At 36.8% G+C, this 22292-nt stretch overlaps 1 protein-coding gene across 1 annotated transcript in view; it reads left to right on the top strand.

Moving 5' to 3' along the window:
- Window positions 1-22292, top strand: part of TRPM7 (transient receptor potential cation channel subfamily M member 7) — a 51624-nt gene that overhangs the window by 15715 nt on the left and 13617 nt on the right. The window contains exons 2-24 of the mRNA XM_058033137.1: window positions 3217-3296; window positions 4729-4767; window positions 5221-5419; window positions 6559-6772; window positions 7306-7430; window positions 8033-8204; window positions 9017-9191; window positions 9946-10069; window positions 10608-10680; window positions 10954-11054; window positions 11895-12029; window positions 12795-12848; window positions 13423-13563; window positions 14042-14176; window positions 14782-15062; window positions 15513-15741; window positions 16973-17128; window positions 17265-17408; window positions 17991-18119; window positions 18788-19072; window positions 20097-20271; window positions 20824-20956; window positions 21767-21951. Of these exons, the coding sequence (XP_057889120.1) occupies window positions 3217-3296; window positions 4729-4767; window positions 5221-5419; window positions 6559-6772; window positions 7306-7430; window positions 8033-8204; window positions 9017-9191; window positions 9946-10069; window positions 10608-10680; window positions 10954-11054; window positions 11895-12029; window positions 12795-12848; window positions 13423-13563; window positions 14042-14176; window positions 14782-15062; window positions 15513-15741; window positions 16973-17128; window positions 17265-17408; window positions 17991-18119; window positions 18788-19072; window positions 20097-20271; window positions 20824-20956; window positions 21767-21951 (3484 nt within the window). The remainder of the gene's footprint in view (window positions 1-3216; window positions 3297-4728; window positions 4768-5220; window positions 5420-6558; window positions 6773-7305; window positions 7431-8032; window positions 8205-9016; window positions 9192-9945; window positions 10070-10607; window positions 10681-10953; window positions 11055-11894; window positions 12030-12794; window positions 12849-13422; window positions 13564-14041; window positions 14177-14781; window positions 15063-15512; window positions 15742-16972; window positions 17129-17264; window positions 17409-17990; window positions 18120-18787; window positions 19073-20096; window positions 20272-20823; window positions 20957-21766; window positions 21952-22292) is intronic.

Below are 22292 nucleotides of genomic sequence, written 5' to 3' on the forward strand. Positions count from 1 at the left end.
TACACAGTATCACAACAGAGCAGGAAAAAATAAACTGGGATCCCTTTGTGCATGAAGAACTTCAGGATTGCCAGCTACAAGTATTATTTATACCTGCCATTTTTATGTTACTTGAAAATCATGAAAGTAATTTTGAGATCTTGACAAGCAGGCAGACTTACTTTCTATAGAGAAAATAATTCAGACCAAACTTGTTGAATAAACTTTGAGAATTTCACAATGGCTTTGCCATATTGCCAATGCATCAATTGCTGGAACTTAATTGTCCTTTTATTTTAATATATTAAATAAGAGGCTCTTAGAAACACATGAGCTGAAGGGAGGAGAGTGGTAGAGGTTGTTTTTTATTTCTGAGACCTGATCTCATACTGTACTTCAGGGATGGTTTCTCTTTTTTTATAAATTTTCTTTTTTCACCTGCTGTATACAAAACCTGATTGTGGTAAAAATTTCATTCTACAAAGAGACTTGCTAAAGTTATCCAGTGTGAATTTCAGTAAAGATAACATGAATCTTGAGTAGGTACATTTAAATAATCTCTGTTATTGGGGCTTTGGAGTGCTAATGCTATTGCTATGTCAAACATAGTTAATAATAAAATGGCAATGGTAAAACTTCCACCTTTTACAAAAGGCCATGGGATTATCTTGGCATTTAGATACTTCCAGAAGTTGGAAATAATTAGGCATGTTCTCTTGAGTTTGTAGTTCAGCAAATACTTGTGTAAGTTGTTTCAGATAGCAATTAGAATTATTTCACTACTGCTGAAACTGTTGGAAGAGAACACATTTATTTAAAATAGTGTTTTATTTAGCTTGAGATATTGAGAATGCACAGGGAAGAATATGGGAAGCTAAGTTTTTTTCTTCCACAATTTTGAAAAGAAAGAAAGTAAATAGTTGAAAAGTAGATCTTTCTATGTTGATGCTGCTTGTGCCTTTTGCTGAAAGGCTGCTGACCCATGTTACCCAGAGCCATGGTGTAAAGTGCATCTTCTAAAAATACACTGGGAAAACAGAGCACTTGGAGCAGCAGGAGCTGCCTCTTACTGGAAACAGTTTGGGGGTGGGGTTGTGTGTCCTGTTCAGATGATGAAAAAGCTTTAATAAGAGTAGGCAATTTTTCTTAGACAGTCTGATAACTTGCATATTGATTTTTGACTTCAGACTGGATCTCCTATTTTAACTTAATCTTTAGCTCATGCGGAGTATTTCTTAGAGGTAACTGCTGCAACTAATTTATGCTCAACAGTGTCCTCATAGCATCTTCCTTTTTCTGGTCATCACAGGAAGATTATGTAATAATTGTTCTTATTTACATGAAAGGCAATACTTCCTGCATTTTTAATGTGATTTTTACCCATTTATGGGAATTGTCTTTCACTCAGTTCTCTTCTCTTCTTGGTTTGTATTTTCTTTTTTTTTCTTTTTTTCTTTTCCTCTCTCAAAAGAAAACAAGACTCTGGAATTAGCAAATTCTGTATAAAATCTTCTGCAATAAAGATTAATCAGCATACAGCCATGCTTCTAGAGGGAGTCTAGTTTTACCAAGAAGTTTCAAGTACATTTTAATAACAATACAGAGCTTCTTCTACATAAATAACTGACTTGAGGTGACTGATAAAATAGTAGTGATGTGACAATATTTGCACTGTTGAAAAATTGAGAGAAATCCTTGGTAAGCTACGTTCTTTAAGAGAAAAATTAATGAATGGTTAGTTGTTTTATTTTGGGGGCTTTTTCTTTTTTCTTTTCTGTTTTGGGAAGTGTTTATTATTGTTATTATTATGAAAAGTGGTGTTGCACATTGTGAGCCAGAGGTCCTTGTCCCCAGCTTTGATCACCACTCAATAATAAAACAATATTGCGTGCAGCAATTGACGCAATTGCTTGTGGTTTATGTTCTTTGGATTTTAACATCTAGCATGTTATGCCTGTGATGTCTTGCTTCAAGGTGTGGTTTTAGCCAGCTGGCTGAAACATCTAAGTATTAAATTACCCTTCTGTATCTTTTTATATTCTGCAAGACCTGCAGAGTTAAGCTTAAACTACTGCAGTTTTAAAGTAATGCTCTGTTATTATCTTAAATTGATAATGTTTTACTGTTACAATCTTAAACTGATGTTGAAGTTACAGTGAGTGAAAAATTCATCCATCTTTGCTTAAGCTTCTTTTATAATCTTAAAAAAAAAATCTTAATTTCTTCATCACTTCTGCAGACCTCTGATTAGATACCTGTGAATAATATCCATCAGTCTTTCCCCTTTCTTGTAAAATACAACTGTGAAATTAATAAAAGTTTTCTAAAGGTAAAATGTAAATGTAGAGCATTGCTGTTAGCAGTGAAGTAATTTTTATGTCATCTCAGTAAGGATTTAATGTAATGTTGCATAAGATGTAAATTAGCATTCCAAGATTTTTTCATGTTTTTAATTTCTAAAAGTCCTGTCTGTCTTTCCCAATGTATTGCTGAAACATGACATAGACGTTACACATTATGATGTTGTTTAGCAGCTAACTTAAGATAATTATGTGAGATAATGTTCATGTGGTTGTTTAAAGCAACTGAAAGAAATTATGTCCAGCGATTAGAATAGTAAGCATTTGAAATTTCATGTTTCAGAACATGTTTCAAGTTTAACCTTACAACACAGTTCAGAGATCCCAATTAATTTTATTTACTAGAATGAAAAGTGTTTTGATGAAGAACAAAGGTTGTGACCTATTTATTGCTAGTTGAAAAGATTGCCTGTGTTGTTAGAAAGCTTTTCTTACCCACAGTTTCAAGATGAAAATTTTAAAGAGAGAAATAGATAAAATTAGTATTATCTCAGTTTAGGCGGGTAATTTTTTTAAATTTTACCTGATTTTTTTCTTCTTAGCAAGATAGAGTAACAGTGTGTCTTAAAATTGTTTATGGATTGTTTTTTTTTTGGGTATATATTTATTTATGTATTAAAATCTTGCTATTTATGTTAGCTTTAAAAAATATTACTTCTAATCTTAGATGATTTATGTATAAATTACATAATGATTCTGGTTATCTCAACCTTTGGAGAGTTGTGTGAGATGCTTTTTTAAGGTCATACATGGTTTTGTTAGTTTTTTGAGAGAGCAAACCCCTCATATTCTAGCTCTTGTTTCCTTAAAAAGCTTTATTCATTGCAAAGGTATGTGATTTGTATTTTATAATACTGTTAAATTCTTTGTTTTTCAGTCCCAGAAATCCTGGATAGAAAATACTTTCACGAAGAGGGAGTGTGTGTACATTATACCGAGTTCAAAAGACCCCCACAGGTAAATGAGAAATGATGCAAGAACTCATTGCTGCTCTTTAATATTTAAAAAGTCAGTATTTTCTTGAGTGTTGGACTAGATTTTTGTATGAAATACTGTCTTGGGTTTGTGCTTTTGTGACTGGACATTGTTGCTCTGTGAATTGGATTTTCTTTTTCTGAAAGGAGTTTAGGATTGCAGAAATCTCCAAAAAAAATGTTCTCCTGTTCCCTTTGCTGCTTCTTACCACTCCTCCTACTGATGTCTGTGATCTGTTTATAGTGAGGGGGGTGTGAAAAAGAAATTTCTGAAGTCAGAGAGTCTCATAGAGATGTCCTCTACTGGAATTTAAAAAACACCATTGTAAGTGTAGGGTGAAGTGTGAAAATCAACCTGACAGTGTAGAAAAAAAGGGTGAAGAATTCATAGAAGAATAAAGAAAACCAAGAATTGGGGTGGGGAGAAAATTAGAAAAAAATAATAAAGGCTGGAAAAATACTTGCTTCTAGGGAAAACAGATAAATGGGAACTGTTCAGATTTCATATGATGTGTAATAATATTTCATCCTTAAGTTCTTAAAGGAGAAAAAACTAGGCTGAAAAATGGGGTAATGTATTTCTAGAGGGGAGGCTGAGGCTGAGAATATTTAGCATATCTCACATGCTGTTTTTACCTTATCTTAACTTAGAGGTGTGAAATCAAGCAAGTTAGTGCTAACTCTAGTGCATATCTAGCTGACTTTCACCAAGTGTTACAGGTATAATTTAAGAGTTCCTACAAGGATTGAGTTTGACATGCATAGTCATGACATTTATGTCACAGATAAAATAAAGACAAAATGGAAATAGACTTAAAGTTGGTATTTTTGGGCAGTTTTGTCCCCCTGTAATATTTACTGTTGTAATTATGGATTTAAAATCACCATTTTTTTCTTAAACTTCACATATGTGACAGCAGCTGAGAACCCTTTTTTTCTCAGATTGAGAAAACTTCTGAGAATTTCACTCTTTTCCTTAAAAAACACTTGTAAATCTCTTGTTATACTGGGGCAGGTTGCTATTTTTCATTTCAGTACTTTGTTTATAAACAGAAAAGGAACTAAATGCTGTAGAATTTTCAAATTATTGTAAATAATTCACCACATTCCTTGAAATCATGTGACGTGAGAAGCTTTTACAATTTATAGCCACAATTGCAGCACATGGAAAATTTGCAAATGCAAACAAAGTAATTAGGAAGCTGTTAAAATTTCCAGAGCATTTAACAAGGAACAGAATGGTCTTCAACACTTGCCCTTTCAGTTTAAGCTATTTGTAGCTTACAATGGACTTTACAACTTTCCCACCACAATTTGTCCTTCAGTTTCTAAGAATGGCCTATGGTTGTTGGTGAATTGCTCATTGTGTGAATTATGTGAGAAGTTTAAGTCATATCTTTAAATATTTCTTACAGATGCCTTCCAGGATGTCAGATTTGTCAGCAACTTGTCAGGTAAAAAGGTCTTTGTAATTACAATATTTATGAATATTTTCTCATGAAGTGCTTTCATAGTAGGGTTTTCAAAAGTTTTGATCAATATTATGAGTGACAAGTTGGTGAAAGGTTAGATGTAAAATAAATATAACTAATGTTTAAAGAACTGTCTGCAATAAGTAGGTCACAGATTTATAAATGTTATATAAATTACTTGGCTTCAAAGAAGTAATTTCTCCTGGCCTGCAGCTCGCTGCCTTAGTGAGCTTCAGTATTTTGCATAATAATATGTATTGTAATTGACTATTGCTGTAAATATTTATGACAACAAGGCTCACTCTGGAAAAGAGGTTTATGTAATGTGTAGAATCTTTGCTTTCTGAATCCGTTCTGTTGCTGTTGTCAATAAAGGCAGTTCTTTTCTCCTGCAATGGCAGTATTTACCGAGCTTTGTCCCCGGTGTGGGTGCAGGTGCTGCTGTGGCCGCCTGGTCAGACAACACGCTTGTTTCACTGCCAGCCTGGCCATGAAATACTCCGATGTGAAGCTGGGTGAAAACTACAACCAGGACATAGAAGAGTGGTCCGTGGAAAAACACACAGAACAGACCTCTACTGATGCTTATGGTGTCATCAACTTTCAAGGTGGCTCTCATTCTTACAGGGCTAAGGCATGTATGATGTTTTGTTGTTTCTTTTTTTCTTACTCTCACCATGCTTAATTCAACTTCTGAAATTGAAGGCTGAAAATATTAATACGTCTATTGTGACGAACCAGAGCCCTTTTCTATTCTAGCATTTTTGTTGTGATTTGAGTTCTTTCTAAGTTCTATTTGTAAAAGATTTTTAGTTGTGGTAGAAATTATTTAAAGCTTATGCAGTTACCGGCTACAGGGAGTGCTTGTACAGTGTGACTTCTGTGGTCAAACCAAAGTGCTTGAGTGAGGAGCTGTGTTCTTTCTGCAGCTGGCAGATGCCCCAAGGACAGTCCAGTGCTCCAGGTCAGATCATCTCTGTGAGAGAAGGGCCCTTGGCACTGTTCTTTCATGTTCTTAATAGCAGTGTATGGGTTCCTTTGTACTTAGTGTAGCTTAAAATTGCTGTAAGCTCTTTTCTAGGAGCACAGAAACACCAGGCTGCCCACTCTCGTTTCTGCTTCCTTCTGCAGAGTGCAAGTGGGGTTGCTGAAACCAGTTTAATGGTGTAGTGTTGTTTTGTAATTTAGAACTTCATTCAGGAAGGGTTCTATTTCTGCCTGCAGTCCCCTCCTCTATTCAGTAGCTCATTTTGAAGATGTGTCAGCATTGTAGCTGATCAACCATCTACTTAATCTTAGGCTGTTAAACATAGTGTTAAAAAGTTGCCAGGTTTGAAGTTTTCTGTTGAAAAATGTAGGTTTCCTTCCCACCAGGAACAGGGAAGGAAAACCAAGCAATTGGTTTGCAACTCTTTGCAGGGGACACAAAAGCCTCTCCCAGCAGATGGCAGAGCTTTTATAGATACTTCTGAATTTCATCTAATTTAGAGATCATCCAGTGCTTTCATAGAGTCATTTCCTAGGTCACTTTGCCAGTAGGATGGAATACCATGATCTTTCTGTAGTTGTTTCCTTTCCAAGACTTGCTTTCAAAACTGTCACATCTGGACTACTGAGGATATAAAGGAAGCTTGTGCATTTATTGCATCTACTGTGTTTTGAGAAAGTGAATTACAGTTTCCATAGCCAGGAGTAGGATAATATATCCTGAAATGCATCCTGGTTCCTCTTTTTACACATCTGAACCTTTTAACTCTGTTCTTGTGCCTGCAGTATGTGCGATTGTCATATGACACTAAGCCTGAAGCTATTCTGCAACTTATGCTCAAGGAATGGCAGATGGAGTTGCCAAAGCTTGTTATATCTGTCCATGGGGGCATGCAGAAATTTGAACTTCACCCACGCATCAAACAGTTGCTTGGCAAAGGTCTTATCAAAGCTGCAGTGACCACAGGGGCCTGGATTATAACTGGAGGAGTGAACACAGGTAAGGAACTAGCAAAGGTTGTGCACAATTAACTGGATTGCAGTTTTATAAGAGCGTAAAGATTTAATGTGTGGATGCATTGCTACATCCTAAAACAAAGAAATTTGAATGAGTTTGTAAAATGAAATGAAAATAATGCATTTTGAACATATGTATTTGAAAGTGGGCTACTCTTTTGTATTGAAAAGAGAAATAAGATATAGAGGGGCTGGGTTTTGGGCTTTGTTTTGTTTGCTTGATTGTTTTCTGGGTTTTGCTTTTGAAACAAAGGAAGAGTCTAATGTGATTAAAAGGTACAGTAATGTGCTGGAAACTCTTTAGTTCTTGCTAGGCTAATATTTGTTTTGTTGAATGACTTGGTTTCCTCCTAGTAGATGTAGCACAGTGCCTTTTCTTTGGTAGTGTGTCACTAAGTTTCCAGCTCCTTAAAGGCCTGGTTATCTAAATAAAACAGTTAAACACCTAAATAAATATTTGTATTCCTAGTAAAATGTGCCATTCAACGCACTGGAATATTTTTTATGCACGAACAGGTGTTGCAAAACATGTTGGTGATGCTCTAAGAGAACACGCTTCCAGATCATCTCGAAAGATTTGCACTATTGGGATTGCTCCGTGGGGAGTGATTGAAAACAGAAACGACCTTGTTGGAAGAGATGTAAGAAGGAATTACCTAACTGAAATAATGATTTACCTCATTTACTTCTGACACATCTGCTCAAGCATGTTTTTCCCTTGCTTTGCATCATTGGAATACTTGCTTTGCTATGAAGATACACTGACATCTGTGACTTGTGCAAGATCGTTACTGTAAACAAGTTGCAAAATGCAAATGTGCTACAGGAGGAGCTTGTTCTTAAGTACAATCCTTTTTCCTCCCCCACTGATACTGTTGAATCAAATAACAAATATGCCAAAGTATTACAGAGAATTCACATTTAGAGAAGATAATAAGTTGAAAAATTTTGATGTGGAGTCTTTAGAAGTCACAAGTTTTCCCCAAAGACATCCTTTTCAAAGGATCTTTGTCACCCTTCAGAACAGCATCCTTTAGTGATACAATTATCTGCTTCCCTGCACCAAGTTCAGAGCTGCAGCTGTTGGTGTATCCTGATCCAAGGCATGCTTATATGTGTCAGTGCTTCCTTATATGTGTCAGTGCTTCTTGTTGAGCCACCAGTTCTCATGTCTAGTTAAGTTTCACAGAAACAAGTGTGAATCTGTGCAAGTAAAAGACATTTGTTGTGTGCTTGCACTTAGGTGGTTGCTCCATATCAGACCTTGTTAAATCCATTAAGTAAACTAAACGTCCTAAATAACCTCCATTCCCATTTCATTCTGGTGGATGATGGAACAGTCGGAAAGTATGGAGCAGAAGTTAAACTGCGAAGAGAACTGGAAAAAACTATTAATTTGCAACGGATCCATGCAAGTAAGTAATTCTGGTGCCTGAGGGTTGTTACTATGGCTTAATGAAAAAGGTGTTTGCACCAAATGTCTGAATGAGAAAATAAAATAAATTAAACTTTTGTTTACACTTCAAATCTTAAATTGCAAATTTCAGCAGCTGCTCTGGACCCTAGTTATTGCTGGTAGATTTATGATTTCTCTGGGCCCACAGAGGAATCCTTTATGAATGAAGTTGTCTATTTACTTTGTAAAAATAAATATAAGTCACTTCAGGTCTTGTCACCAAATGCTGATTGGTCTGATTAATTAATGGTGTTGTCACGAAGTCCTGATTGGTCTGATTAATTAATGGTTTTGACGCTGGCAGTTTCAGAGTTTGCAGTATGGTGTTTTCCCAGTTGTGGAGCAACACATGTACTTTGACCCTTACAGGAATGCTCTTGGAATATTTCCCATCAGTAGAGGGTTCCCATGTACCTGTGTTCAAACTGTGTATGTGTTGTCACCTCTGGAAATTATGGGGGGAAGTTGGAAGAGGAGCTTCAAAAAGAAAAATTCTTCGGTTTTCTGCATTAGTTCATGAATGTTTCTGTGAGGAATCTCTTCTGTTTTGTAGATTGTATCCTGTTGTATTGACCAGCTTGGCAGTGCTTGTGTCCCAGCCCAGAACATAAAGTGCTTGAAACTGTGCGTTACCAACAGCTAACATCTGGCAGACAGTATTTTAATGCTAATTCAATAGGACAAACCTAATTTATTAAATATGTAAAACTGGCCTTAGTGTTCCCTATACACTTACAGCATTGTCTGGATTTTATCTTTGCCATTTTCCAGGAATTGGCCAAGGCGTGCCTGTGGTGGCCCTTGTGTTTGAAGGTGGCCCCAACGTCATCCTGACAGTTCTAGACTTCCTTCAGGAGAGCCCTCCCGTGCCCGTGGTGGTGTGTGAAGGGACTGGCAGGGCTGCAGACATCCTGGCCTATGTTCACAAGCAGACAGAGGAGGGGGGGTAAGTGCCAGCAGTGCCAGACTGGACAGAAGCACCGAACAGGTCAGGTGTGAAGGGACCCCACAGTGGGTCATCCCAGAGCACGTGGCACAGGATTGTGTCCAGACACTTCTTGTCGTACACAGATGAATGGCAAGATGTACAGATTCATGGCACCTATATGTGTCATCCACAGATGAGTTTTGAGACCATTTCTTCCTGAATCTGTACAAAAAGCTTTTCTGTTTAGTGCAGAAAACACATGCCTGTTTCGAGTGTAGTTTCAAATAATAAAAAGGACGTGCTTGGGCTCCACAGTACTTGGTGATTTCTTGTTAGTTGTCAGGCTTGCATGAGGCCCTTAAACACACTGGGTCCTTGTTGCAGGGGCTGCCTCTGAACCTGGGGAGGCAGGGATCTAATGTAGCTGTAAACCACACAGCTTTGTCCAGCCTGAGATCACAAATGTGTCTTACTCAGATGAGTGACTGCTTATTATTTTGTGCCAAAATCTTCTGGTTGAGAATACCTCAGAACTCATTATAGGAAGAAAAGGGAGAGAGAGTTGAGTTACTTTTAGGAGGCAGTAGTATAGAATTGTAGGTTAAGTAGCTTGTAGTTCTTTCTAAAGGTTACCCAAGGTTTTGCCACAGCAAAGTAATAAGCTTATAGATAGCAGCACTTTGAGTGGACATGTTGAAACTAATTAAATGCATTGTTGTTATTACTGTTCATCTAAAACAATTGCTTTCCTGTGTGTTTGTTTCAATCTCAGGAATGTTCCTGAGGGTGCTGAGCCTGAAATCATTTCAACCATCAAAAAGACATTTAACTTTGGTCAAAGTGAAGCAGTTCATTTGTTTCAGACGCTGCTGGAGTGCATGAAAAAAAAAGAACTTGTAAGTAGATCTTGCCATAAACTTTTCTATGCAATGTGCATGCATTTGTGGATATATGATATGATTTTCTTCTTTTATTGGATCTTTTAGTTCTGACTACTAATAAATGTATAGTATCACTGCATGCTTAAAGAAAAACCACTTTATAGAGGTAATGTGTAGCCTGAGTTCAGGGACTGGTGTCTCATTTGGACATCACATTGTGCTGTTCTGAGATAAAAAAATGCCTTATTCAGCTAACCATGTTAATGGCAGGTTAATCTCATGATCTGTAATGGACTGGAGAGGTAAACAGGATACTGTGTTATAGAGAGCAGTGAATTGTAAACGTGGGAGGAAAAGAAGTTCAAATTAATTGAAGATTCCCACTTAAGAAAACAGAACAGAATGTACACTGAAAGTTTAAGTTGAACATAGGCTTCAAGTTGCATTGAAGTTGAGGTGTCTTTTATGTCGGGAATTGAAAAAGATTTAAAAGACTGAAGCTAATAACTTTTGCCTGAAAATAAATTTTAATATTTTTTCCCATTTTGGACAGATTACAGTATTTCATATTGGGTCAGATGAGCATCAGGACATTGATGTTGCAATACTTACAGCATTGTTAAAAGGTGAGACTTAATTTTTTAAAATTATTTGGAACAACCAGCTATTATTGATATCTGTTTATGTGATGGATTTATAAAATATCAATAGGAATCGTCAGTTTAAAAAAAAAATATCTGTGTTCTCATTGTATCATGCTATAACGTGACATAAATGATGATATATACAGCATAATTCTGTGGTGGATTGCTTGATTTGGCCTTTTTAGGAAGCAAGAATGTTTATTATCTTGTCTTATAATTAATTTTAAATTTTCTTCATTGTGTTCATTTCTTAAGGCACGAATGCATCTGCATTTGACCAGCTTGTTCTTACACTGGCATGGGACAGAGTTGACATAGCCAAAAATCATGTTTTTGTTTATGGGCAACAATGGCTGGTAGGTAATGGTCTGGATTAAGCAGAATGATAATTCCTAATAGAGAGAAGCACAGTTTACTGTAAAAGATTAATCTTGACTTTTGTAGAGAGAGACTTTGGAATACTGATGCATTTATTTTGAGACCGTAATTTGGTGTACTGCATAGCCTTAAAGCTGTTTTGCTGTATTTGAAAATAGTAAAAAATTATAGAAATGTGCTAACTGTTCTGAATAACTGGCAGAGAAAACACAAAAGGTGGAAGCTGAATTCATATTAGTCAGATGCTCTTCCTTCATTACAGTTGCATGGCCCTAAAAAGTTCTTAAGAAGCATCTGGTAAAATGCACTCTTGGCAGCACAGCAGTGTCTTTTGAGGGAGGGACAAAATGTCTGGGTTTTGTAGTTTGAAAATGAGTTTAAGAACTACCTGGTGGCTCTTGCCTTTTCTCCCTGTGTAAAAATAAAACATGAGCTTACTGAGTGTGCACTCAGCCTGTGTAAGGCTTGTCAATTGCCATGATGGTTCTGACATCTTTGAACCAAATTGAGCTTTAGAAATTTTGTCTTTTTTTCTTTTATCCAATATCAGCCTATGAGAACACTTCAATTACGTTAAACCAAATATCTCCTTAGTCCCACTGTCTCAGCAGGCAGTACCTAGAGAACAGTTCAAGTCTTCAGGGTATTCTCCCATCTGTAATTGTGTGAAGTTCAGGGGATATTCTGAACAGAGGGTGACATCTGTACAGACGTGTGAGGTTTTTCCAGCCCTCCAAATGAAGGAGGTTGATACAGTGTCTAAGTTCACTTTTTTGCTGGCTCTCTCTAGGCTCCACCTTTTTGCTTCTTTGTTGTAGGTTGGCTCCCTGGAGCAGGCTATGCTGGATGCCCTTGTGATGGACAGAGTTGCATTTGTGAAACTTCTGATTGAAAATGGAGTAAGCATGCACAAATTTCTTACAATTCCCAGGCTGGAAGAACTTTATAACACAGTAAGTAAATCACTGCTTTTTAAGCTGTTTTTAGAGCAGTATTTTGGTTGCTCAGCCTGTTGTGTCCTGGCTCGTGTGCAGCAGTCTGGAGGTTGTGGGGTGTTGGTAGGCACAGCCCCAGCAGCACCAGAATTGTCTGTCAGCACCAGAATTGTCTGTCAGCAGGGTGTTCATATGTGTGTGATGGTGGGGATGGACACTAAAGGGAAAATTGCAGCTCTGTGGACACACAAAGTGTGCAAAGCACAGTGGGGAAGAGAACAAGAGAAAGTGACGTGGGTGAAACTGGTGCCCAGAATCTGAGCTCTAAAGGGCTTCACTGGATGGATTCTGTCTGTAGCAGCTAACATCATAAGAGTTCTAGGAAGAGTTTAATTTGCCAACCTGCATAGTTATAATTATTACTTAGAAAAACTTTGTTGCTGTGGGTGTTGATTTAAGAATTCCAAGGTAATTTTGATAACAGCATCCCAAGACAGAACAAAGAACCTTCCACAAAAATTAGCTGATGTGATTAGTACACAAACATGGCTTAGGCTTGTGTTAACAGTTTTAGTATCTGCTTTGACAAAAAGAAAAAGAAAAAATAATTCTTTAGCTAACGAAGCTCTGTAGAGAAGCCTCCTTGAGAAGTTTATTTATTACATTTATTTATATTTTATTATGTTTTTATATTCTAAATGAGTTTTTAAAATTAACCTCTTATGGGGCTGCTCTTGCATGCTAATGTCTCGTTCCAAATTTTCTCTCTCTTTTGTTATAAAGAAACAAGGCCCAACCAACCCAACACTATTTCATCTTGTTCGGGATGTCAAGCAGGTATGCTCTCCGTGTAAAAATCTGTCAAACTAGCAGTTATTTTTTGTTAATAATTTCTTGTGTTTGACTGTCAATTTCAGCTGCAGCTTATTAATTGAGTTTTATTTTAAGTATTAACCTACCTCTGCAGACATTTTGGTAGTTTTCAATATTCCTGTTCTATGCTTGGTGTCCTGCTGCCTAAAAGATGTTAAACCCAGAGTGTTGTCTTTCATTTTTCTTTTGATTGTTTTCCTTCTTGGGGGAATTGAAAGCTGATGCTTCCAGCATGGAAAAATTTTGGCTGTTAAAACAATAGACAAAAAAACCCCCAGTGCCTCCCCCACCAATGGAATAAGTATCTGTTCTCTTAGGGGAGTTCATGAAGAAAAGATATAACCTGGACTTTCTTTAAAAATAATAGCTGTTGAGTCATGTAGATGCTTGTTGGGTTTTATGTTGGAGGGTTTTTTAATCATGAAAGGCTTATTTGTTTAAAAATTATTATTTAGAGCTGTGATAAAACATGTAGAAACACTCTAAGCAAGTTTACTATTATACATTGAAAAAGTAAAAATACCTTCTGTATTCCTAGGGAAATCTTCCTCCAGGGTATAAAATCAACCTGATTGATGTGGGACTGGTTATTGAGTATCTGATGGGAGGAACCTACAGATGCACGTACACAAGGAAGCGCTTCAGAGCGATATACAACAGCCTCAGCGGGAACAACCGGGTACGTGCACTGGGGAACAGCCATCTGTTCCCAGCTGGAAACCCCAAATCTTTGTGTTTTGTACAGTGATTGAATCCATGTTGGCTTGTTCTTCTTGTCAATGGACTGGTAATTTTAAATGCAATAGTAATGACTATGAGGGCAGCTGAGAACTGTCCTGGGATTGAGGGCAAACAACAGGTTTTGTTCTCCTCAACCTTATTCTAGTATATCATAATTCCTTCTCTGTGATTTCCTCTTTTCCTGCTCGTAGGGGAAGAAAGGACACTACACATGCAGATTCACCAGGGCTTGGGATGCAGATATTTTAGCTTCTTGTGCAAGCTACACTAACCAACAAGTGTAACTGCCCATTTAGTGACTTCTTAAAAGCAATGAAAACAAACAACAAACCATGTTAAATATTCAGTGAGAATTCTGGTTGTGCTGTTTGTGTTCATCCATGTTTCAATAACCAAACCCCTTCTCCTTGTTGCAGAGATCTGGGCGAAATCCTTCAAGTACCACTCCTCAGATGTGTAAAAGCCATGAGTCTTTTGGTAATAGGGCAGACAAGAAAGAAAAAATGCGCCACAATCATTTCATCAAAACAGCGCAGCCGTACAAACCAAAGGTGAGGGCTGTGAGGGGAGCACAGTGGGGTTTATTTCAAGGAGCTGAGGGTGGGGAGCCTGCTGGAAACCCAGGTTCCACTGGGGTATGAGTAGCAGCAATTGCATTGACTTTGGTAAAGCTGGAATTTCAACCTTGCTTTTGTACTGTTTCTAAACTGCAGCTTTTTTACAGGGTTCTGTAAAAGGTGTTTCTCTTTCTGTATAGGAGTCTTGTGGATAAGCTTTGATATGTTAGGAACCAAAAAGTTTCTATTCGACAGAGTTCTAGGTGGGACTCACACAGCTTGGTAGATAGGGCAAGATTTGGCCATGTGTTACTACTACAAGCAGTTACCATGATTTTTTTTATTTGTATGTAGGTATATTACAGCTTTTCTTTGATCTATAATTCAAATTAATTCAGTCTCACAGTTATTAAAATGAATTGTACTCAACTGAAGTTTGCGAACAAAAGTTGCTGCTGCTTTTCAAGTTCTCAAAAATTTTCTTTTTTCTTTTTATAATTATTTATAATCTGGTATTTGGTCACTCAGCATTTTATTTCAATTTACATAATGACCAAGTATAGCGACTTAAAATGTGACTTTGTGATTTTATTTTACAGATTGACACTGGTGCAGAAGAGGGAAAAAAGAAAAGAACCAAAGATGAAATAGTTGACATAGATGACCCTGAAACGAGACGTTTTGCTTATCCTCTGAACGAGCTGTTGCTGTGGGCAGTGCTGATGAAGAGGCAGAAGATGGCTCTGTTCTTCTGGCAGCACGGTGAGGAGTCCATGGCCAAAGCCTTGGTGGCCTGCAAAGTCTATCGGTCCATGGCCTACGAGGCCAAACAAAGTGACCTTGTTGATGACACTTCAGAAGAGCTGAAACAGTATTCCAAGTAAGTTACATTCCTATTGTTCAAAATATTTTCTTGACCTCTGCGATAAAAGTAGTGGGCTACTTATGAACAAAACACAAATTATCCTGTTAGCACACTTGAAGACAATTCTGTTTTGCAAAAAGGTTTAAGAAGCTTTATATTAGATATTGCTCTTTCCTGAAGGCTGTTTGTTAAAAGTCTTGATTTATAGTCAAATTAGGAGGAAACTCAGTGTGCCATTTTCTTCTGTGTAGTTTCTGTGCATGTTTTAATAGCTGTTTTAGCTTGCATATGTTTTTAACAGAAGTCACAGATGTATTGTGGTTACAAATTACAGCATATCTGTACAGAAGGGACAAATAATAGTCCCTTCCAGTTATGCAAGTTGGGAATTTGTGCAAGAAAATTCACTCGTGGCCATTTCTATAGATACTATCATTTGTTTTGTTGGTTTTTTCTTCATTTTAGCGAGTTTGGTCAGCTGGCAGTTGAGCTGTTAGAGCAGTCCTTCCGACAAGATGAAACTATGGCCATGAAATTACTGACTTATGAACTTAAAAACTGGAGCAACTCCACTTGTCTGAAGCTGGCCGTGTCCTCGAGGCTCCGTCCGTTCGTGGCACACACTTGCACACAGATGTTGCTGTCGGATATGTGGATGGGGAGGCTGAACATGAGGAAGAATTCGTGGTACAAAGTAAGCACTGTTGCATTTTATTCATGTAAAAATGGTCAGTGGACTTTATGTTTAAAGGGAAGTAAAGTGTGTGTTTAAATGCTGTTAGTGTAAAGCTTTCACAGCTATAGCTTTTATTAATAAATCCTGTAAACCAGTCTCCTGTAACATAATCAAAACTGGAATATTTGTTGTAAACTTGCTTCTTTTGACACTCTATTATCTTTTTAAATAAGGTACAGAAATATAGAAGGCAAAAACCAGGCAAGTAGCCTTTAATCAGAGGCTTAAAGAGATCATGTGAATACTAATCCACTACTAAAAACATAGTAGTAACAATCCTTAACAGATGGAAAACCTGTTGTAAGACTGTAGTTTCATGCATTTTGGCTTTTTACAGGGAGCACATAAGACTTGATGTAAAAAAGCTTTGTCAATATCCTATTTTGGAGGAACTGAGCAAAAAAGCAGGGCACAGAATGAAACAAGGGTAGGCAAATTGGGGACAGGTTTTCCAGTGGTGCCCTTTGTGTGATATAGATCAATTATGATCTAGACAGAGGTAACTGATATAGATCAGTTGAACCAAAATATTTCCTTGAGAAATTAGGTACCAAAACTTAATTGTTGCTAGAAATAAAATTAAAGAAAACTTTCCTACAAAATACCTACAAGCATCATTTAACTTGTGACCTACTAAAATCCTCTTTGATAACTGATTAACTATTTTCTTGCTTGCTTTGTAACAGGCTAATGACAGTAAATAGCTTTCACTTACTCTCTTCATCTGTACCTTAGCTCATTTTTTTACCATAAATTGAAAAAAAAAACTCCAAACAAAACATACACCACTCCCCTCTGCCCCCACAAACCACAATCTGGTACAGGCTTTTAAAATACACTTTAACAATACACTGTTCCAAAGCTTCTGGGAGTGGATTAAATAACAGAGTGTGAACAGAACATCTCTATCTTCAGGCTTGGAGCACATTCTTTCTAGTAGCTTTGAATTTTGGAATTTGTTGGTTTTTCCCATTTCCTATGTCTTCAAGTCAAGAAACACTCTGTATATGTGATCCTAAGCTCTTAGGTGTATATACAAGTAATAACTAATTATTTTCTATATTTTCCCCTCAATAGCAAGCAAGTGAAATTTAGATAATACATTTCCAAAGGCTATTCTGTGTGTTGGTGTGTTCTGATGCTTTAATGGAGTTGTGAACTATTTACACTTAGTCTTCATCTTTTCCAGGTGATACTGAGTATTCTACTCCCTCCTGCTATACTGCTGTTGGAATATAAGACCAAGGCTGAAATGTCACACATTCCTCAGTCTCAAGATGCACATCAAATGGCAATGGATGACAGTGAGAACAACTTCCAGACTGCAGCAGATGAAATACCTATGGTAATGTGGGGCAGAGGGAGATAATAAAAACAATATTCCTTGCTTAAATAATTACATTTTTAAGTCAAAGAAGTGAAATTTAGTGCCAGAAAGCATGTATTTTTGTGTGGGAAGTTGACAGGTTTTTTTATTTTAGGAGGTTTTTAAAGAAGTGAGGATCTTGGACAGTACTTATGAAAAGCATGACATGGAGACTCCAGCAAAACCTAAAAGACTCCCAATTACACAGAAGTTTTATGCATTTTATCATGCTCCAATTGTGAAGTTTTGGTTTAATACGGTGAGTTTTTTTCTGTACAATGTGTATTTTATTTGGTAATGTAGCACAGATTTTTGGGTTATTTTCCCAACATGTCTCTCTGATTCAGTCAATGTTAAGCACTATCCAAAAAGCAGACAGAAAACCCCTTACCTTGCTGAGCTGGAAATGAGAAATACTTCATTTAATGAAACTGCATAAGCACATGCTGTGCCCTGTGGTTTGGGGTTTTTTAATTCTGTTCTGAGTAATTCTTTTCATCAGTTGCTAGCAGGAGCTCTATAACCATGTATTAGTCTCAAGTGCATGCACAGCTTCATTTCAGTCACTGTAACAGACATGCTAGAATTTGTTCTAAAGGAAAATAGCTGTAATAAGAGCAAAGCTTTGCTAACAATAAATAGCTTGTTGCAGCTATTTTTCCTTTTCTAGGATGAAAATGTTTGTATCCCCTTATAAATAATAACTTGTCTGTTAAAAAGGGTAAATATAGTCTTGTAATTCAACTTGAAGCTTTTATTGTATACCATATCAAAAGATTCAATGTACATCTTGAAAGGATCCTTCAGTAATTATATGTATATGTTTTATTTCATTTTTTAGTTGGCATACTTAGGATTCCTCATGCTCTATACATTTGTGGTTCTTGTAAAAATGGAAGAATTACCATCTGTTCAGGAGTGGATTGTTATTGCTTACATTTTCACATCAGCAATTGAGAAAATTCGTGAGGTATGGCTGTAATGATCTGGGATTTTGGCATTTTTTGTCAGTTAAAAGAGTATGCTCTAAACTATGGTTCTGTAAACAAGAAAACTGAAGAAACTTCAAGCATCAGAGTACCAGAGTACAGCTTTATCTTAAAGCTTGGTATAAATTGTTAGATGGAGGCCTTGTAAAATGTGTATTTATTTGTCAGGCAGGCTCTACCACTGTGCTATGACTAAGATATCAAAACAAAAAAAAAAGCTTTAGTGACACAGGAGAGCCATCACAACTACAATGTTCCTGGTCAGCAAGAGACTGTATGGAAGTTCTGTAATAATAATTTTCAAGTGGGAGAGATGAAGTTAGTCCCTTAACCTGGTACCTCAGGCTCAATTGAAGGCTGATAGGGTTCATTTTTGTCACAGTAACTGCCTCAAAAGAAGTAAAAACATCACCAAAACCCACTAAATCCAAAATTCCTTAATAAATTGTTAAGGCAGAGCAAAGCCCTCCTTTCCTTGTTGTGAAGCTGACACAGTTAAACACTGGTTTTGATTGCTCACCGTTTAAGAGTTCTCCATTTGAGTAGCTATTTTATTTTTGCAAGTATAAAAATGCTGGTGATTCACATATTTTACTGTTGGTCCCTGTGCAGTAAATATGAGCTCTCCTGACCTCCATTTCTTTTACAGATTTTTATGTCAGAGGCAGGGAAGATTAATCAGAAGATCAAAGTGTGGTTCAGTGATTACTTCAATATCAGTGACACAGTTGCCATTGTCACTTTCTTCATCGGGTTTGCGCTAAGATTTGGAGCCAAGGGGAATTTTGGAGAAAACACTTACAGAGAAAATTACATCTTTGTTGCTGGAAGAATAACATACTGTCTCAATATCATTTTTTGGTATGTGCGATTACTGGATTTTCTAGCTGTAAATCAACAGGCTGGCCCTTATGTTATGATGATTGGGAAAATGGTAAGTACTATGTTTGTTACTGTTTTTTTTCCCCCCAACTGAATCCATTTACAACTTCTCTCAATAGTTTTATTTAGTTAGAAGTTTCTTTTCCTTCTGTACTAGGATAACAACTTGATCTGCAGAATTAGCCAGCTGGAATATACCTTAAAGGGTTTCAAAAGAAGCACTGATTAGAAGGCTTCCTTTATGGAGCTATCCCTGTTACATAAATGTAAAAAATGGCAAATCTTCCTTCTCTGGTCTGTTTTGTTCTCAGATGTCAGAGACTTAAGTGAATATGATGAAACCTGTCTTGATTCAGCTTCCCATTTAGGTCTGAAATCTGTAGCCTTTGTGTTCTTTAGGCCAAAAGTTTTAACTTGTTTAGTCTCCTGAAGCACCTTCATTGTTTTGTGCTATGGGAAGCTGGGAATAGATTGTGCTTCTTGTCATCTCACACAAAAAATACTCAAATTTTTTAAACTTAAAATTAAATAACCTATCTCCACTGTCACTAGCTATTCTAAATGTTAAAAACCATTTTAAGGCTTCAGAGCTGTATATATGAATGTGGAAGGGGCTTTCATGTTTCTTCTCTCTATGAAATGGTTCTTACAAATTGCACCCTCTCATTCCTTAAAAACAAGAGCATCAAGTTGCTCATTTCTCACTTTGATTTCTTACAAGAGGGATAGGTTCTCTGTTCCTGCCCTTGGAAATCTACCTCTGTTTTTTGTGCAGCTGTTGAGTACCTTTATGAAGGAATATTTCCTTGTGTACCTAGTAGTGTTCATCTTGAAAGGGAAAAATGCTCAGTTGCCTTTGGCCAAGGGTACTAAATACATGATAAAAAAGGACAGGAAAAATGTGGGTTTTAAAAATTATTTAACAAAATTTTCTGAGTGAAATATTTGTGCCCTGGACTCTTTTCTTTATATAATACATAGAATTTCTCAAGTGTGACCTGTCACTGCAAAAGTTTTTAGAGTTCTGAGATCATATTTATGGCCTTTTGGATTAACTGACTTTTTTGTGTTAACAGGTGGCCAACATGTTTTACATTGTGGTGATTATGGCACTTGTACTACTTAGTTTTGGTGTTCCCAGGAAGGCAATACTCTATCCTGATGAGGCACCCTCTTGGACACTTGCTAGAGATATTGTGTTTCATCCATACTGGATGATTTTTGGTGAAGTCTATGCCTATGAAATTGATGGTAAGAGACTGCAATTATGAAGCAAGTAAAGAGAGAACTTACTCTGATAAGGTCTTGTCAAAATCTTATGAAATTCCAATTTTACCAAAGTCTCAGTATTGTTGGTATTGATTCCATTCAATGGAATATTTCCCTTTTGTGGATTGCAGCTGTATAACTAACTATGTGACCTGATTCTTCATTTTCTTTTTAAAAACTTGTTTGGCTAAGAATGAAAATTACATAATTACAATTTCTCTCAAGGCTATTCCTAGCAAGATTTTGGAATTCTGCCCCACAGCTATCATGACAAAATTCTGGCTGTGATGATGTACTATGCTTTTTTTAAAAAGCCAATAATATGATTACAGCATAGTACCAGCCAGAAACATTGTCTCTGGTATTTTTCTACCATGTTCCTAAATGCCTGGAGACATTTCAAACTGCAGAACCACTGCATGATAGTTGGTTGTTGCAAAATGTAGGTGACCTTTAGGGGTCTTTTTGTGTCTGTACCTGCTGGGAGTTCTAAAAGATGTACATGTCTTCTCTGTGTCTTTTTTCCCAACACAGTGTGTGCAAATAATTCTGATGAAAAGGTTGCTCATCTCTGTGGCCCAGGAACATGGTTGACCCCGTTTCTTCAAGCTGTCTACCTCTTTGTACAGTACATAATCATGGTTAATCTCCTGATTGCATTTTTCAAGTAAGTGTGTAGATAATAGTTAATTTTTGCTAATAATTGGACAAATGTCTATCTCACTGCAATAAGATCTGACTCCAGATCAAAGCAAGCCAATTTCCTGGAAGTTTTTTCATGTTCTAAGGCTGGTCTTTGTGTCTTCCTCACTGCAAGCCCATGACTGAGTTAGGGAAGTGTGTGATGTGACTGGTTTATGTCACATCTGTGAGCTCAGGGGAATCAGAAGTTCAAGGAAATTTGAAGGCATTTTGTACCTTCTCTTCGTCAGAAAACAAACAAAACAAACTTGTTTCTTTGTCTTAATTGACTGTTGTTCCTAAATTCATTTGTTGTTCTCCAGTTGCTTGGGTTTAATTGTAGTTTATAGTCTCTGCAAGTGTTTGATTTATGGGCATAAGCAGCATATGGGCACAAACACTGAAGAAGGCAGACTGCAGAGTTAACATGGTGTGATATAAAATTCTGGGTTTAGTTAGAAATAATTAATTTTTTTGCTCAGCAAACTTAAAATTTGATCTCAGTGTAACTTATTTCTGAGTAAAGATACTGAGCTGTTACCTGATGGGAGAATTTCTTTAGCCCTCTCCTTGCTCTGGATCATGGTATTCTCTTGAATGTGTTTCCAACTTCCACAAAAATAATTTTGCAGCAAAAAACAAGTTTATGCTTTTGTCTCTTAACTGGCTTCAGAATTCAAGATTGTTATCAAAGTGTTAAAAACCAAACAATCCAACAACCACTAAACAAACACCAACAACTCCCCACCACCCCAAAAATGCCTTGATGTGTTAATATTGTTCTGTTCCCTTTCAGCAACGTGTATTTACAAGTCAAGGCAATTTCAAACATCGTGTGGAAGTATCAGCGCTATCATTTCATTATGGCCTACCATGAAAAACCTGTTCTGCCTCCACCACTGATCATCCTCAGCCACATGGCTTCCCTCTTCTGCTGTATATGTAAAAGAAGAAAGACAGACAAGGCTTCAGATGGGCCAAGTATGAACAGTTACCCAAAAAATTCAGTAATGTTTTTGATATGGTTAAAGCCAACTGTCAGAAAAGCACCATGTTCTTGACTATAATGAGTATTGTGAAGAAAGTCAAAGTGGGTCTTAATTTTATGTGTTTTCAATATTGGTAATTTTTTTTAAAATCATCATGCTTTTCTCAAGAGTTTAGTGCTAACCCCTAGAAATCTCCACTAAAACTAACCTATCACACAAACAAATAGATTAGATTTCTTGTTATTTATAATTGAGAAATATTTTATTTCTTTCTGCAAAACTTCTTTGAAACTTTAAAAATAAAATCCAGCTAAGGAATCTAGCTTCTGCCTC

Source organism: Melospiza georgiana, chromosome 13 (assembly GCF_028018845.1).
Source record: "Melospiza georgiana isolate bMelGeo1 chromosome 13, bMelGeo1.pri, whole genome shotgun sequence".
NCBI lineage: Eukaryota > Metazoa > Chordata > Aves > Passeriformes > Passerellidae > Melospiza > Melospiza georgiana.